The 18,484-nt window shown below is 46.4% G+C and overlaps 1 protein-coding gene across 1 annotated transcript in view; it reads left to right on the top strand.

Moving 5' to 3' along the window:
- COL16A1 (collagen type XVI alpha 1 chain) overlaps positions 1-18,484 on the top strand; it is a 133,820-nt gene that overhangs the window by 31,249 nt on the left and 84,087 nt on the right. The window contains exons 8-14 of the mRNA XM_056846435.1: positions 733-777; positions 5,031-5,066; positions 10,352-10,378; positions 11,902-11,964; positions 12,517-12,558; positions 17,200-17,235; positions 18,123-18,185. Of these exons, the coding sequence (XP_056702413.1) occupies positions 733-777; positions 5,031-5,066; positions 10,352-10,378; positions 11,902-11,964; positions 12,517-12,558; positions 17,200-17,235; positions 18,123-18,185 (312 nt within the window). The remainder of the gene's footprint in view (positions 1-732; positions 778-5,030; positions 5,067-10,351; positions 10,379-11,901; positions 11,965-12,516; positions 12,559-17,199; positions 17,236-18,122; positions 18,186-18,484) is intronic.

The raw sequence follows: 18,484 nt of genomic DNA, 5'->3' as shown, positions 1-18,484 counted from the left end.
CCAGGAACATCGAGGGGCTGAGACTTCTAAGATGTCACTTTCTGTGTGACATCATAACGTTCTAGGATTTTCAACTTCTCTGTGGTAAAAACCATAGAGTTCTTGAAGTTCCTGCAATGTCATGACAGTTTGCCTGTTCCAAACCAGGAAGTGATAACCAATCGTCGATTGATGCCATTCCCCTTCCTTCTCCTCCATTCTATTAAGCAAGGGCAGAGGATAGGGAGCATAGCCAGGAGGTCCTCTGCTAGAACCAGGTAAGTGGCAGTCCTGGTTGGGAACCAAACCCAAGCCAAAATGGAGCCTTTGAACAGCAGTACACAGTGGAGGACATGCCATACACAGTGGAGCACATGTCTGTCATAATACGAATATTCTAAAAAAGTAACATTATCCTCCTGAAGAGTGCAGCTGGAGACCCACAGATCAAGAGGGGTTGACCATGGGTGGTCGTATACTGCCATTTCTTCTTCATCCTCTGTTGTTTAATGATGAATCAGAGCCAGAATAGGCTCTGTGTCTATTAGAAGGGTAATTCATTGCTGCACTGAAGAGCTACTGTCACCTCTGGCTGCTGGCCAACCCTCATGAGGGTAAAGAACAAAAAGAACCCAGAAGTTATCTTTATATACAGCTGACCATATGAGGGAGAGAACATGGGGGTGTGGAGGAGAAGGATTTTGTGGACTACCAGCCGGTAATATTGTTGCTGTTTCTCTATCCTTTTCCCAGGAAGAGTTGAAGGTTTCTGGGAAGATTGGTGAGCAAGGGGAGAAGGTGAGTTGGGCATGGGAACATTTATGGCCTTTGATATATTAGCATTGCCTAGCTAGGAGGGACAGTGAAGAAAGCTTATAGGAAGAAAATAGATTCCTTTGAAATGTGGTGTTGGAGGAGAGTGTTACGGATTCCGTGGACTGCCAAAAAAACAAATCAGTGGGTTATAGATCAAATCAAGCCTGAACTGACCCTAGAAGCTAAAATGACTAAACGGAGGCTGTCATATTTTGGTCACATCATGAGACGACAAGAGTCACTGGAAAAGACAGTCATGCTAGGAAAAGTTGAGGGCAGCAGGAAAAGAGGAAGACCCAACAAGAGATGGATTGACTCAATAAAGGAAGCCACGGCCTTCAATTTGCAGGATCTGAGCAGGGCTGTCAAAGATAGGACATTTTGGAGGACTTTCATTCATAGGGTCGCCATGAGTCGGAAGCGACTTGACGGCACTTAACACACACACAGCTAGGAGGGCATAAGAAGAGCCCTGTTGGGTTAGGTCATCTAGTGCAGCAGTGTGTTTCTCACTGTAGAGACACATACAAATGTCTCCAGGTTGCTCCAGAGCAGGGCACTTGTGCCTAAGGAGCCTCACTACTGCCCCCTAGCAATGAGAGAGCCTAACTACATTATATTTTCTCCCGGTCCAACCCTGGGTTCTGTCACACAGATGTGAACTTGAAGTTCCCAAGTGAAACGTGATTCTCAAGTGTGTGTGTGGGGGGGTCTGATTTAGATCAGCACTAGCACGCAGTGAGACAGGCTTCCCCTCTGCACCATTTTCCCAACCTGAAACAGCCTCAGAAGCTGCTATTTGTTGGTAGTCACACATGCACTGATGTGCTACCTGCAGTTTACCTTATTGGGGCAAACCAATTTTCTGGGACTGTTCCATTGGGAAAATGGCATGAGGAGGAAGGCTTAAGTTCTATCTCCCTGTATTTATTTTATTATTTTATATTGTTTATTTATATCCCTCCCTCCCCAGCAAAGCTGTGCTCAGGGCGGCGCGCAAAGTATTTAAAAACATCATTTCATAACTAAAACTTTACTAAATTAAAATTTGCCCTGCAAAACGCATTTGGATGTACTTTGCGGCATAAACTAAGGCAGGGATAACCAGCTAGCACCCCCCTTGGTCTGAATCTGAAACTTTCTCATCTTAAACTTCCCACCTGTAATATGGCATAATAATGCTGGCCTACTTTGCAGGGTCATTTCAGCATCTGTGAAATTCTGTGGATCTTCAAAAATGCTAAGTAGTGAGGGGATAGGAGTTGAGGATATAATTGAATCTGCAAATTGTTTTACAGCGTGGTAAGCTTATTTCTAAATTAAACCCAAAATTCAATATATTTTGAAATGTGAATCCACATTTTTTAAATGTTCAGACCCAATTTTGAGAAGCATTGGTTGTTCACAATGGCAATCGCTAAACCGGTGTAATGATGTATATGTATGTTTTTAACTCCCATTACCATAACAGCATCCATAACTGTGAATGTGTTTGGGGTTTTTTGATAAAGAAAGTAGCTGCAGCTAAGGGTTCAAAATGTTGCAAACATAATGTTTTCATCTGGAGGAATTTCTCGAGGAATTCCTCCCACCCCCTATATGTTCCAAGAGCCACACCAGACCTGCAGGGATGCAGAATCAAACCCCCTGTTTATCCCTGCTTAGAATGTAGCACTTAAAGCTTCATTTGCACTAGTCCTTTCCTGGAGAGCTCCCCATAAACAGTCCTTCTTACTGCTTCTTTGTATGATCCAGACTTCTAGACTATCCGTGTCTGAAAGGGCTCAGCAGCAAGAGAACCCCTCTATGCTCTGGCGCTGAGGTGCACAAGCAGGAATTATGCATCTGTTAAAACACCAACCATGTTTTAATTCCCCATTCAGACTGTGTCTGTGACCAGGCAGTGGAGATAGAGTTGCCAACATCCAGGTAGTAGCTGGAGATCTCCTGCTATTACAACTGATCTCCAGCCGATAGAGATCAGTTCCCCTGGAGAAAATGGCTGCTTTGGCAATTGGACTCTATGGCACTGAAGTTCCTCCCCTCCCCAAACCCCGCCCTCCTCAGGCTCCGCCCCTAAAACCTCCTGCCGGTGGCGAAGAGGTACCTGGCAACCCTAAGTGGAGATGCTGCCTCAAACTGGCAGGTTCAGTCTCCAGCATGGACACTGTAGTAGTTCCCATGGAATAGACAGCAATTTTTAACCCACCGTCAGTACAATTCTATTTAGCAATTATTGTGACTTTCTCATTTCTGCTTTTTCAGCCTGAAAACCCCTGCTTTAATTTAACTTCTCCCTTATGTGAATCGAACCTGGGATTTCCCCCTCCCCCTAAATCTTTATTATTAGAAAAAAATACAAAGATGAAAATAACCTTTCCAGCATTATTATTAAAAAGGAAGGCTAGAAAATGACTCACAGAAGCATACCTGGAACATTTAAATACAGTTTAAATGTTACTAGATTATCAAAAGTATTCCACACACAAAAAGAATAAACCTGTGAGAATTCTATGTTTACATGCACCAAATGCTTCATGTAAAAAGGTACACATTAAACAAAACAAAAAACCCACTGGATTTTCTTTTTAACAACTCATGCATCTGAGGCAGTGGGCTCAGACTCGAGAACTTATGCTGAAATAAATTTTGTTAGTTGTTAAGGTACCGCTGGACTCCTTTTTTTCTCTTGCCACAACAGACTACCAGGGTCACCCCTCTGGAATTTTTCAGCAGGACTTGTGCATCAGTAAATTAGCATGATATATTATGCATATATTGTACGTTTAAATGAGGTATAGATACCGTATGTGACATGCATACACTATAGAATCAAATCTGCAAAAAAATTAAATGTGGAGAGCTGACACCATTGACAAAAATGAATGTAACAAGGAATCGAGCTAAGGAAATCTGCTGTACTCTAATTCTGTTTGATTTACTTTATATTGAGGGGGGAAATCAGCAGATGGATCCACAAACTCTTTTGCTTGCAGAGGAGGGAGATGAACCTGGATTTGCATCTGAATGTGCAGCAACTGAATGGGATGTGCATTCACATGTGAATACACATTTGGATGCATATACAATGGATAAATTTCTTGTATCGTAAACACACACGCGTCTTTATCCTTCCCTCCAAGGATAAAGGTGTTCCAAGGAGCTCAGGGCAGCAGAATAGAGTTTTCCTGCCCTCCGTCTGCATTTGGGTGCGCATACAATAGAAAACATCTACATTTGAACCCGCCATTTGTCGCATTTCCAAATGCACATCTGCTTCACAGTTCCTACAGACTGAGTGATCTGAGACTCCTTTATGTATTCCTTGGTGGCATCTCTGTAGATCATCTGAGACCAAGGGGCAGAACTGAACTGAAGGAGGAGGTGTTGTGTCCCCCTGTTATCGCCTCTTGGTGATGAATAGACCCAAGAAAGGATCTCTCCAGTTTCCATCAACCCAGCGTTCCTGCCGGTAGCATGTAAGGGAGCATCCCAGCCATTCTGACAGCTGCCCTTGGTGGAAGGAGACTGCCAAGCAGCCCTCAGACGCCTTGGTCTGTCTGGGGTTTGGCTTCTGAAGAGCTGCCCCTCCCATGGGAAACATCTCACACTTAATTGGTTTGGCTGAAGGAAGCGGTGGTTAAGCCACAAACCCTCACATATAATACAACCCGCTAGTTATGCTGAGGCTTTAGCCAGAGAGAGAGGAGACGGAGTCCATTCAGCTCCTGCAAGCAGTTCCCTTTCCCTCCATTGCTGAACTGAAGAGAAAGCAGTCGGGTTTTTGCAAGGGAATCCAAGAAGGTGTTTGCTTAACATTCCCGGTCTCCGTGTCTTTCCTGTAAAACATTCCAAGCTAACCCAGGTGTAATAATAATTGCTTTAGCAAGTCCATCACTCGGAATGTCATGAACGAACTCTTAAAAATACAGAAATACATCTAATACCAATACTCAAAAAAAGAAAAAGAAAAGAAAAGAAATGTTGCAAGTAGAGGCACCACCTGAGAAGGTGCATTCTCCCTTCTTGGAGGGAATGCTTCTTTCCCCTCCTGTTTAAGAGGAGAAGGGATGCCTCTTCTCAGATGGTGCCACCACCTGCTATTTTGGCTGAGTATTTTTATTCCACATTTTATATCTATGAGAGCAGATTATATATAAGTATATGTATAAATATATGTAATACATACAATAATTGTAATAATTATTTTATAATTATCTCCTTTTTTTTTGCAGTGTCCCCCATGTCCACAGAGGTTGCAACATGCAAATGTAAGTCCAGGCGCTGATTTTAATTATTTTCCTAGCGGGCTTTGGATGAGGTGTGCCAAGGCATCCCTTGAATGCTAGCTGAAGAGAGCAATTGGTGTACCTTACAGATTCAGAAAGCAATCTAGGCCCTCCTTAATCCCCTTGCCTTCCATCTGTATCTCTCACTGCCAGGAGCCAGACTTACAGGTAGATGTTCCCTCACTCATGCTTTGGGGCTTGGTTATGTGGTGTGAACAGTGGGATCCATCACCAGTTCATATTGTGGTTCAATAAAAAGCTCTGTAAGTCTCTCGCCTTGGCCTTTTATGCAGGGGTTGTTTCCGTTGCATATGCTGCTTTCCCAATGCACGATATTTGCAGTCGAATTCTCAAATCAGTCTGCACAGGGGCTAATTCCCTTGAATGACTTCCCGGAGTACTTGGGATTACTTGGAGTAAATTTATGCATAGGTAAAGGTAGTCCCCTGTGCAAGCACTGGGTCATTACTGACCATGGGGGGACTTCACATCCCGACGTTTACTAGGCAGACTATGTTTATGGGATGGTTTGCCATTGCCTTCCCCAGTCATCTACACTTTACGCCTCCAGCAAGCTGGGTACTCATTTTACCGACCGCAGAAGGAAACCTTGAGCCGACTACCTGAAACCGACTTCCGTCAGGATCAAACTCAGGTCGTGAGCAGAGCCTTCAACTGCAGTACTGCAGCTTCCCACTCTGCGCCACAGGGCTTTAAATTTTTGCATATACCAGTGAAAATGCAGAGCATTTGAACCAAGGGGGGGGAGTGGTCACCGATATTGTTGCTGTTACACGGCTTGCCACCCCCTTTTTGCAATCACACATGCACTCTACCTATAGATTGATCTTGCAGTAGTTCACAGGCAGGAAAAAGGCACGTATACGTGAGACCCTCCCCCACCTGCAAATACTGCTTTGTAATTGGCTGTAGTGGTTTGTTGTTGTTTTTTAAATTGTCACCAGCCTCGAATGAGTGTCCATTTGAGGCAAAATGAGTCTTTATTTTTGGAGAGATGCAGCACTGTTGATGTCAGGGTTGGCCGAACACCACGGGTCCACTTGGAAACACTGTCCCATGCCTTCCACATCTGGTGCACCACCATGACTGTTTTCCAATTGGGGTTTCCTCAGTCCCCATTACAGACAACGTTCGGTGCTCCAAATGAGAGGAGCAACTGACTCGAACTCCCAGCCATGAGTGATATCTGGATTACCTGACCAACTCCCTACTCCGCACAGGGCCTCAAATGGTACAGCGCTGTGCCATTAGATCTTTCCCCTTTGGCATCTCAGCTCTGCTGACTCAAAAGGCTTTGCGGCAGCTGCAGAATTGTAACCCCAGCAGGGGCCATTGATTCATTCATTCATCTCAGCTGTGGGTCCCTCCCCTGGAACCTACACTTTCCTCTCCCCCCACCTCCCTGCAGGTCCCTTTACCTGCAACCGCTGGCTGGATTTCTAACCATTTTTCCTTCCCTTTTGCTTTCTGTAAGGAACCGCCCCCTTTATCCCCTCCCAATCCACCAGCTCCTCCTGTCACCTCTGGCGTGCATCCAGCGGAACATCTGGCTCACTGAAGAAATATCTGATGGCTTCCAGATGTCAGCAAGGGTTCCTATAGCAACCGCTTTGGCACGTGGATGAAAGGAGGAGGTGGGGGGCGCAGGGAGGGGGAATAGGGAGAGGAGAGGCCTGCCTCCTAGCTGCTCCTCCGTGGTATTTTCCCTTTTCTTGTTTACCCAGTGGCTGCTCGGCAGGGCTGGACGCTGAAGCTGCCAAGCAGTTGTGAGGGGGTCTGTGGATGAGCTGGCATTTGGGACGGAAGTCACAGATTGTTATCTGCAGCGTGGCATAGTGGTTAAGAGCGATGGTTTGAAGCGGTGGACTCTTATCTGGAGAACCGGGTTTGATTCCCCGATCCTCCACATGAGCGGTGGAGGCTAATCTGGCGAACTGGGTTTGTTTCCCCACTCCTGCACACCAAGCCAGCTGGGTGACCTTGGGCTAGTCACAGCTCTCTCAGCCTCACCCACCTCACAGGGTGTCTGTTGTGGGGAGGGGAAGGGAAGGAGACTGTAAGCCGCTTTGATTCTGCCTTAACTGGTAGAGAAAGTCGGCATATAAAAACCAACTCCTCTTCTTCTATTCCAATGCCCCACATCCAAACTTTACCCAGAACCTCAAATACATGAAGCCAGCTGGGTGACCTTGGGCTAGTCACATTCTCTCAGCCCCACCTACTGCACAGGGTGTCTGTTGTGGGGAGGGGAAGGGTAGGTGATTGTAAGCCAGTTTGATTGTTCCTTAAGTGGTAGAGAAAGTCGGCATATAAAAAACGACTCTTCTTCATGTACAGTGATGGGCTGTTCTGCTTGAGCCCTCAATGTGAACTGGAGGCGGGGTGGGGAAGGCAGCTGGTGCAAAAAACCTGGGAGAATTTGTTCACATCTGTGTGTGTGTGTGTGTGTGTGTGTGTGTGTGTGTTGTCCGTGGCTGCTTAAACAGTTCAGTGTCTTGCATTCCATTAAGAGCAGAGCCTGTTTTTATCTTTTTCGTTTTAAAATGAGAATCGTATAACAGTGGCTGGCTCCCTCAGGGCTTGGAGTAGGATCCTTGTATCTTGAGAGGGACTCAGCTAGCAAGGCCAAGGGGCCTACGCAGCCAATGGCTCTCTGAGTCAAACGCAGCCCACCAATCACCAAGAGCCCGGCAGTCATCCCCCCCCCCCCGGCAAGGGCTTGACACTCCCCGTTTTTCCAGTTCCAAATCAGAAGCTAAACTGGAGGTTTCTCTAGGCCCTGGAGAACTGCTGTACATGGCTTGCAAGCTGCGTTCAGTGCATATCTAGCCTAGCAAAGCCAGAAGGCAGCCAGCATCCGAACTCTGATTTACTATAGCCCAGTTCCCCACATCCGGGCAGCACTTTGTTTTATACTTAACAACATTCTTGCTATTTATGCAAATCAAGCAAATCAATTTGGGCATTTTCTACCAGTTGTTTTGTGTTTGCTTCTGTAAACAGGGGAATGAACTCTGCACATGCACACGAGCAGCCATGTCTTTTTCATTACCAGTTTTCTAGGGCTGAACCATGGTATCAAAAGCAGGCTAGACAGGCTTTCCGTTTTCCCACCTGCATTAAGAAGTGGGAGAAAAAATTGCCAGAAAATTGCTTCCATTGTGACGTTCTAGGGATTTTCCCGTGTTTCTATGGTCTTTGGCCATTTATGCAGGGCCCGACGGTCACCCCCGCTGACTGCTTCAGGGCTTTCTTTTGATTATACATGCCTTTCCCAACCGTCAGAGGTCACCTCGTGCTCCTTTTGGCCATTTATGCTTGGTAATTAGCAACGTGTTCCAGGCTGAATCGCCCCGCATATTTTTTTTGCATTCTTCATGCTGGACCATCATTCAGGAAGTGACTGCGAAGCCGGAGCATACCTGCTTCGCATATCTTAAGAACCCCTTTAACCCAACCTTTTGTGCTTGTTCCGCCCCAGCAGCGAAGAATCCCCTCAAGGAACCATGCAAAATTGCAGCTGCGTGTTAGCTATGCACACAGCAGTTGCTGATGGCTATGCAAACAAAGGAACGAAGGAGCAGGCGAGTGGTGGGGTGGAATTTCTCTTTTTGCTTCGGGGCCGTGAATAAGCATTTTAAAGGTGGCATTTAAAAAAAAGAGCATTGAGCGAGCATCAAAATTGTCCCTGCATAAATGGCCTATATGTTTCTGCGCGTTCTGCCCATGTTTTGCCTATCTGACAAACAGTGTGATCCTAAGCACAGTTACACCCTTCTAAAGCCATCAAACTTAGCATAGGATTGAACTAACAATTGGCTGCTCATTAGCTTTTCATAGATTATTTCTGTTTTGTTGATGCAGCTCCAGAAATGGCCCCACCCTTAAAAATGGCTTGTAGAACTGTGTGTGTGTGTGTGTCAAGTCGCTTCCGACTCCTGGCGACCCTATGAATGAATGTCCTCCAAAATGTCCTATCTTTGACAGCCTTGCTCAGATCTTGCAAATTGAGGGCCCGGGCTTCCTTTATTGAGTCAGTCCATCTCTTGTTGGGTCTTCCTCTTTTCCTGCTGCCTTCAACTTTTCCTGGAATGACTGTCTTTTCCAGTGACTCTTGTCATCTCATGATATGACCAAAATACAATAGCCTCAGTTTAGTCATTTTAGCTTCTAGGGTCAGTTCAGGCTTGATTTGATCTATAACCCACTGCTTTGTTTTTTTTGGCTGTCCATGGTATCCGTAACACTCTCCTCCAACACCACATTTCAAAGGAATCTATTTTCTTCCTATCAGCTTTCTTCACTGTCCAGCTTTCACACCCATACATGTAGAACTAGCAGCCGTGGAATCCAAGTCAAAACTGGAGGATGGGGGTGGGTAGGTTACAGTATTAATTTACCCAACTCATAGTAGTAGATTGTATTTCAAGGTGAACCGCCCTGCCTTGTGACAAATGGCCTCTTGCTTGTAATGTAAATTGGGTATATAACAAGCATTAGAAATATTTTGAATAGGACTTCCTGCGATTTTTAAAAAGAATTGAAAAACATACTTTATTTTTCAATGAAAAGGCTTTTTTAAAAAAAAAATACTGGTCAGGAATGTTAGCGCTCTCTTTTGAAAGGTTAGTTCTGTTAAAGGTTTATTCTATTAAATCCATTATGCTTATGGACAAAACTTTAGAGCTTTTGATGTACTGTAGATTTGTAGATGCTGCTTGGTGTAGATTTGTAGCTGCTGTTGTTCGAGATTTGAGACGAGGGACGTTCACCCGTCACTAAGAATCCACCCCCTGTGTGGACCCACCTGCTACCTCAGGCCCTCAAGAGTTGGGCTCCTCCCATCTTTTCTGCCATAGTTCCCGATACTTTGGCATGTCATCCCACTGCCCAACAACGTCTCTTACAGTCCCAGTCAAGGCTTTGTCTTTCCCGGGCAGCACTCCTAAATTTTCTTCCTGGCAACTTAACTCCCTTTTTCCTTTTTATCCTTCCCTGGAGGGAAGTGGGAAAGAGTTCCTCTCCATCTTCTTTACGGCAGCCTGTTAGGTTTGAGGGCTGTTAACGTCGCCTTTTAATCTTCTTTTCCCAAGGCTAAAGTTTCACAGCCCCTTAATAGTGTAAACATTTCACCAGCCTGAATGCTCTGTTCTCGGCCTTCTCCAGGTCCTGATTTTACTTCTGAGCGCAGGAGAGTGCTCAAGGTCTTGATCAAATGCAATCTTTTTTTATCTCTGTTTCTTCAGGCCACGCTGGGTTCTCCTGGCTTAAAGGTAGGTCTTTTATCTCTGCGGTGGACAGGACGCTCTTGGACCTCGACTGCTTGCCTGACCCCCCCACCACTAATTGGGTTCCAATGTCCTGAGCTTGTGTTGTCAACACCCCATGAAATTACCTGTCTGGCTGGTAGTCTCTAGCTGAGCTGAACATGGCTACTTCTATTTTGTATTTTTTTTAACGCTTTCTTCGGCTTAGAGCTGCGGGGAGGGGGGGGAGAGAAAAAGCCAATTATGATATAAGAAAACACTTTTGTGACCTTATCCAGAACATCCCCTAGACATGGCCGTATTGATTCTAAACGTCAACAATGCGGTGGGCACCCTGGTCTGACTTCTGTATTTTCTCATAGAATTTCTATTGTTTAGTGCAGGGGTGGAGAACGTCAGGCCTAGGGGCCGCGAAATCATTTGGTCTGGCCCTTTGTGGGTCCTGGCAGATCTCTAGCTCAGAAGGATCTAAGACTGGTGATCTGCCCCCTCACGCTGACAGGAATAGCCTCTATTCAAGGCAGATGTGAGTTTGTTTTGCCGAGAAAAGGAACCTTTTTTCCCCCTTGCAGAAGAGTCATTAGCTATGGAGTTGCTAGGACCGCCCAAGAAACTGTTAATCCTTTCCCACCCGGGCCATGGAGAAACATATTCCCTATGTACTACAAGAGGGCTGGGGGTGGAAGTGTCCTAATTTCATCCCTGCAGGCAAAGGTAGCAGGAGCCGGCTGTAGAATCCGGCCCCGACCATGCAGAGCAGGGGCAACTCTGGCGTGCGGCTGGACAGCTACGCCCGGCTGGTGCAACAGACCATCCGGTGCCACCAGATGGACGAGTGCGCCACCAGTTGGATGCCTGCCTGCTTGCCTGTGCGTGGGGGTCATCTGGGGCAGCTTGCCTGCTTGGGGCTTGGTCAGCTAATTTTAAAGTTAATAATTTTGTATGGCCCACGAATGATGTTATAAATATCCAAATGGCCTTTGACGGAAAAAAGTTTCCCCATCCCTGGTTTAGTGAAATCTGTGTCTCCATGTGATAATTTTAAGATGGGGGTGGTGGGCATGTACCATTTGGCAGGCCTCTCAAGGAAGGCCAGTTTCTATTGTTAGAACAGCTGCTTGGACCCACTATTAATGTTTAGACTCGAGATCTGATGCCAAGGTTTTGGCTGATCGATATCCAAACACTAAACGTCCGCCACAGTCAACAGATCCTGGAAGAAGCTCCTTCTGCCATTCTTTCTGCATGACACATCTTTCTCCCACCCTGAACCCCTTCTCCCCAATCCCAGATTCCTCACCCTGCTTGGGTATAGGAATAGGGAGGATGGGCAAGGATGATGTGCATATTTAAAGGATTTCTTTAGAAGATGTATATGCTAAGATCTGTTTGTACATAAAGTGATATCAGCAGAAAAGTTTGTTTAGCTCCACCACATGTGGGGCTATGTTTGCTTTGATGAAGAGTATTTTTTGGCATTCCCTTGCTGCTTCTTACTGGCATCAAGACGGTTCATCTCTCTCACACAGGGTGGAAAAGGCGAACGTGGACCTCCAGGGCCATATGGACCTAAAGGAGAGAAAGGGGACCGTGTGAGTAGTTTTCTTAGCCACTACCTAGAGTTACCTCTACCTGCAACCTCTGGGAGATTTCTGGTGCAAGGCCTGGGGAGGGTCGCATCTGACCTGGAAGTGATATCACTTCCAGACAGTGCTCTAGGAATCTTCCCACACCTCTATGGTTAAAACCGTAGAGAGTAGGAGGATTTCTAAAGTGTTACCTGGAAGTGACATAACGTCCGGGTCACACTTTAGAAATCCGCCTACTCTCTGTGGTTTTAACCATAGAGGTGGGGAGATTCCTAGAGCGTTGTCTGGAAGTGAAATCACTTCTGGGTCTGATGCCATTCCCGCCTCCCCTTTTTCTCCCCCCGGGAGTGCAGGAATACAAGCATGGTGGTGGGGAAGCACCCACTAGAAGCACCTACTTGGTAAGCCTACGGTACCCTCATGTGTACTTTGCTGTTCCTCTGTAGTTCCCCTGTTCTGCTACGGAGAACAACCCAGTTGCTGTGTGGTAGGAATAGCACATCCAAGCCGTAACCCAGATCCTTTGTCTTGAGTCTTGTTCTTCTTCTCCTGCAGGGCGCAGACTGTGTCCGGATCTCACCTGAAGCTCCACTAAAGGTGAGCTGTTTCCACTCTCCAGAACAAAGACGTGCTCGCTTGGCCTTTTTCTCTCTTCTTTTACTGGCCTAACCCACATGTTCCTTTCTTCCCTTTTCTGAAGTGCGCTGAAGGACCGAGGGGAGAAAAAGGACAACATGGAGAAAAGGTAAGCCGGGGCCTACAAATACAAGCCGCTGCAACATACGTCCTTTTGGCTTTCCCAGCCCTGTCCCATCTCCTTTCGTCTTGGAAACCGGCCCATTGCGCTCAGCAAACCTCAGACACACATGTGTACGCACACAGCCCAGGCTGCTTTCCTAAAGAGCTCAGTAAGGACTCATTAAATGTTGTTTGGCTTCATGAGACACTTTCAGTTAAACAAAGGGTTGGAAGCCCCCATTTCATCTGCAACTGGAGCATGGCACAAAAATGTTGCTGAAATTTGGAGGGAGGGGTCATGTAGGAGGGTAGCACTGGACAAATATGGAAAAAAAATCCTCTGGTTGCCGTATTCAGAAATCTTTGCGGAATACAGCACTCAAAGGTCTATTGTTTGAAAGATGCTCCAGCTACCTGGTATAAAATGCTATCAGCTTACCCCGCCTACACAAATGTTCTTTTTCTTTTATCCTCTCTCATCTGTCAACCTAGTTCAGCTGTTAGCTCTCGCTGTTTCTCCTCCCTTGTCCTTCAGGGTTAACTTCCATAGGTTCTGCAGAGGGAAGGCATTTCCCCCTATAATAGGAAAAATAAGAAAATTAATAAACAGGTAATTTAAAAGATTATATGAGCCCCGTGGCGCAGAGTGGTAAGCTGCAGTACTGCAGTCAAAAGCTCTGCTCATGATCTGAGCTTGATCCCAACGGAAGTCGGTTTCAGGTAGCCGGCTCAAGGTTGACTCAGCCTTCCATCCTTCCGAGGTTGGTAAAAGGAGTACCCAGCTTGCTGGGGGTAAAGGGAAGATGACTGGGGAAGGCTGACAAACAACTCCATAAACAAAGTCTGCCTAGTAAACGTCGGGATGTGATGTCACCCCATAGGTCAGGAATGATCCGGTGCTTGCACAGGAAACCTTTACCTTTTTACCTAATTTAAAAGATAGAAGAAGAAGAAGAGTTGGTTTTTATATGCCAACGTTCTCTACCACTTAAGGGAGAATCAAATCAGCTTATAATCACCTTCCCTTCCCCTCCCCACAACAGACACCCTGTGAGGTAGGTGGAGCTGAGAGAGCTCTAAGAGAGCTGTGACTCGCCCAAGGTCACCCAGCAGGCTTCATGTGTAGGAGTGGGGAAACCAACCCGGTTCACCAGATTAGCGTCAGCCGCTCACGTGGAGGAGTGGGGAATCAACCCCAGTTCTCCAGATCAGAGTCCGCCGCTCTTAACCACTAAGAGCCATGCTGGCTCTCTGTGCTGTATCTCCAAGCATCTCTGTACAGAAAACCAGGTGCAAAAGTCATCCCTGTTCTTTTACCCTGTCTGTCTCCCAGTGCCGCACCTTTCAACGTTTCACAGGTGACAGTAGGGACACACATAATATATGTTTTCTCACCGCAGAGCCCCTTCCTGCTCCACCTGTACACACATTTATTTACTCTGCACCGATTGCTGAAGCAAGGTGTGTTAGTAAATTGACTTCTTCTTCTTTTTTTAAAGCAAAGCATGTTAAATAGGCCTTTTAGATCTGAATGGCTTATTATGGAACAGCTCCAACTCAAATATAATGAGCAGCATTTACTATTTGGACAGGTGGTTATTACAGCAGGGGAGATGGAAGGGATGCCGTTCCCTGGCATTTATGCCCGCATTTACATGTGTGTGCCCAAGAATCAAGATTCATTCACCACCAGCCCCCTCAGGTATTTAACATCTCGATAATAAATTGAAAAGCTAACCCATGTTAATCCGTTGCAGTATACAATAAGGGTTGAGTATAGCGACACTTTAAAACGAACAAGATTTCATTCCGATAGAAGCTTTTGGGGGATAGAGCCCACTTGGTCAGATGCCTGTAGTGTGGCGCTCATGCTGAGTAAGAACTCACTACAGGAATCTGATGAAGAAGAAGAAGGGTTGGTTTTTATATGCTGACTTTCTCTGACACTTAAGGAAGAATCAAGCCTGCTTACAATCACCTTCCCTTCCCCACAACAGACACCCTATGAGGTTGGTGGGGCTGAGAGAGCTGTAAGAGAACTGTTGCTAGCCCAAAATCGCCCAGCTGGCTTCACGTGGAGGAGTGGGGAAACCATCCCGGTTCGCCAGATTAGGGTCCGCCACTCATGTGAAGGAGTGGGGCCCTCGTTCATGAAAGTTTTTGCTGGAATAAACTTTTGTCAGTATTTAAGGGCCACCACCCTCCAATTTGTTTTAACGTCTATAAAGTCAAGAGGGGAGGCTGAAACCTGAAGCGCAGGAAATAGTACAATTTTTTTAAAAAGACATCAGAAAATCTCCCTCCAGAGATGAAATAACAGAGACAATACCCCTGTTTACATGTTACAGAGCTGACACGAACGCGCTCACCTGTATATAAAGAAGAGCCAACGCTTGCTCGCTTTCCAAATGAAGCGAGGGACCATTTCCTGGATAAATGTGGGATTTAAATCAGACAAGTTATGCGAGCAGTGGACGTAATGTAAGAATTACTTGGTGCGCGGATAAAAAGAAGTCAAGTATGCATCGTATGCAGATTGTCTGGGCATTCGGTGTGATTTGTGAACAGGGACTAGTGATTTAGCGGGGACAGGTGGGGGAACAGCCCCGGTAAATTGTAACAGTTGGAGTGTCTACAGCACAATTCTTTCGCCTGAGCTCAGGCAGCTATCAGCAGAAGCAGCTGGGACTGTCAAGAGACCCTCCTCTGCCCAGCGGCCCTCCCGTCGCCTCCACTAACTGGCTGCTTCACGCTTTACCATCTCCCCTGTTTGCTGCATAAGGACATTTTGCAGAAGACTGCCTCCCCCTCCCCACCCCCCACTGAAAGCAGCTTATTTGAATGAAGGCCATGGAGACAGTGCGCTGGGCAGGGACAAAGTTTATGCTGAGAATGGTAAATATTTAGTCACAGCATCCTGTAGTCAGACCTCCTCATGGCAGTGTGTCTGTGCTCAGCCGCTTCCTGGAACGTTTGCTCAGCTCTTGAATGCGAAGAAGGCAGAGAGATTTTCCTAGAGATGCGGAGTCAGGTTGGCTGTTCCAAGCAATAAAGGAACTTCACCCTTCATCACCACAGGAGACTGCGGCCAGAAGTCATTCTCCCAATCTCTGTCCTAGTTTTCCTCTTCCAATTATGTAGTAGTAGTAGTAGTAGCAGCAGCAGTAATAGTAGTAGTAGTTAAAAGGTAAAGGTAGTCCCCTGTGCAAGCACCAGGTCATTACTGACCCATGGGGTGATGTCACATCTCGACGTTTACTAGGCAGACGATGTTTATGGGGTGGTTTGCCATTGCCTTCCCCAGTCGTCTACACTTTACCCCCAGAAAGCTGGGGACTCATTTGACCGACCTCGGAAGGATGGAAGGCTGAGTCGACCTTGAGCCGGCTACCTGAAGCCGACTTCCGTCGGGATCGAACTCAGGTCGTGAGCAGAGCTTTTGACTACAGTACTGCAGTTTACCATTCTGTGCCACAGTTAGCACATTTTCATTCCACCCTTCCTCCAAAAAGCTCGAAGCAGCATATATTGTTATTGTTGTTGATATTGTTATTGTTATTAACTTCATTTATACCCCGCCTTTCTCCCCTACGGGGACCCAAAGCAACTTACATCATTCTCCTCTCCTCCATTTTATCCTCACAACAACCTCGGGAGGTGAGTTAGGCTCAAGGTTCTCCAGCAAGCTTCCATGGCAGTCCGCGAAATTAGAACCTGAGTCTCCCAGATGCTAATCTGGCACTGTGATCACTAGACCAGAGTTTCCCAAACTTTTTGAGTCGTGGAGCACTTTTCAGGAGATAAATTTGTCACGGAACCCTAATTTTCACCTAGCACCTATATACTAAACCGAACGACAGTTGTATTTTTCTTTCCAATCTCTTCACGGAGCACTAGGAGATGTTTCACAGATCCCCAAGTGCTCCTTGGAGCACAGTTTGGGAACCTCTGCCCTTGACCTCCCCCCAATATATATAATCCTCCATTCCTCCGTTTTATCCTCACGATCACCCTGTGAGGTAGGTTTGGTTGGGAGGAACTGGCCCAGCAAGCTCCGTGGCAGGGTGGGAATTTGAACCTAGGCAGCCCAGAACCTAGTCTGACTTTCTTGCCACCACACCACACACTACAGCCCCACACTCTCAAGCCCCACACCTTAAAGTTTAAAGGGCAGTGGCAGCGTTGGTGCTACAGCCCAGCTGGGGTGGCGCTCTCTCCCTCTACCTGTACTGCCAGCTTCCTGCTCATTCTGAAACACTGCGGAATTTTTTTATGCGGGGGGGGGGGGGTAATTTTTCTCGAAATTTCAGAAGTTTTTTTTATGTTAAAGGTGTCCATTTCAGTTATTGCTGAGAGCCACCCTGAGTTTTTTGGCAGGATGGGATACAAATATGTTGGAGAAATAAATGAATTTGCCGAAACCATTCCTGAGCCTTTAAGGATAGGTTGGATTATAAACATTTACATAACTAATTGACAAAACTTTGTGTTGTGCAACAGGGGCCACCCGGATTGACAGGAAGTGGCGGACAGAAGGTACGTTATCAGCTTTGGAGGACAGCAATGCAATCCTGAGCAGAGTTACGCCTTTCTAAGCTCGTTGACTTCAGAGAAGCAGGCAACTCTGCTTAGGATGGCGCTGGAAGAGCAGGTCCAAAAGAACGTGACCCTCATGAATTGGTTTTCCTGGCATCTCCTTTTTTTTTTTTCCCCCCCGCTGCAAGGGGATTCCTTACTTGAAATTGAATATGGGGGGATCCACAAAAATTGTGATAAAGTAACTGGAGGGCTTGAGGGTCTCGAGGATTATCATGACTGGATACCCCCCCCCCCGCTGCCCCCAGGGCCGAGGCTTGCCTGGTCCCTTAACCTTTACTCTTTATGCATCAGGACAAATATTTCTCTTAACGGAGGGTATTCCATCTTTTTTAGTTGTTTTTACGGTCTGCTTCTAACCAGAAGACTGTTTTATGAATATCATTTTAGACTGCTGAATGTTGTTTTTGCCATTTTTATGCCCCTGGCTGGTTTTATTACCAAGAATTGCTACATTGTTGTTGTTTTAAATTGTATATAGGTTTTTAAAAACAAATTGTGGCCAGCCCAGAGCATCTGACTGGCAAACAGTGTATAAATTTACTAAAAATTAAACAGCGGTAGCTTGGGATGTGCTTCAAGTTGTTACTGTATTATCAGTGCCAGAATGCTTGCAAGGGGGGCTAGCCGATTCCAGCCGGGGGTGGGGGCTGTATAATCAGGACCGGTTCAAGGTATTTTTCACCCCAAGCAGAGTATACCTGTCACACCCACGCAGCTGACGGTTGGCAAGGAACCTAGCCCCCCAGAATGTCAACCCTTCTTCACTGTGATGCCTCCCAGGAGGAGCATGACTAACAAGGTCCTTCTACCATCCTTCCCTAAAGGGTCAGAAAGGTGACAAGGGAGACTTCGGCTTTCAAGGCAAACCCGGAACCCCAGGGCGCGACGTAAGTTGTGTAATGAGGTTCTCTTTCCTTCACACATTGTGGATCTGTGTGGCTCCTCTTTTTCCGAGCCTAGGCTCCACGTGCAAATTTCAGCGTTGCCAGGGAAAGCGGGCTATAAGTCTAATAATAATAATAATAATGATAATAGAATTCTTTGCATGGCCTGAACTCACACAGGTAAGTTCACCTGGCAAAGGCCCCAGACTCACTCCACAAGGCCCCAAGCTCAAGCTCAGAATTCTCTAACAAGGGGATTGACCCCCATACAGTGGGACGATGCTAAGAAATCTCACTTTCTC

Source organism: Euleptes europaea, chromosome 3 (genome assembly GCF_029931775.1).
Source record: "Euleptes europaea isolate rEulEur1 chromosome 3, rEulEur1.hap1, whole genome shotgun sequence".
Lineage (NCBI taxonomy): Eukaryota > Metazoa > Chordata > Lepidosauria > Squamata > Sphaerodactylidae > Euleptes > Euleptes europaea.
Note: the sequence above shows the minus strand (reverse complement) of the source record. Positions and strands in the feature narration are given on the sequence as shown.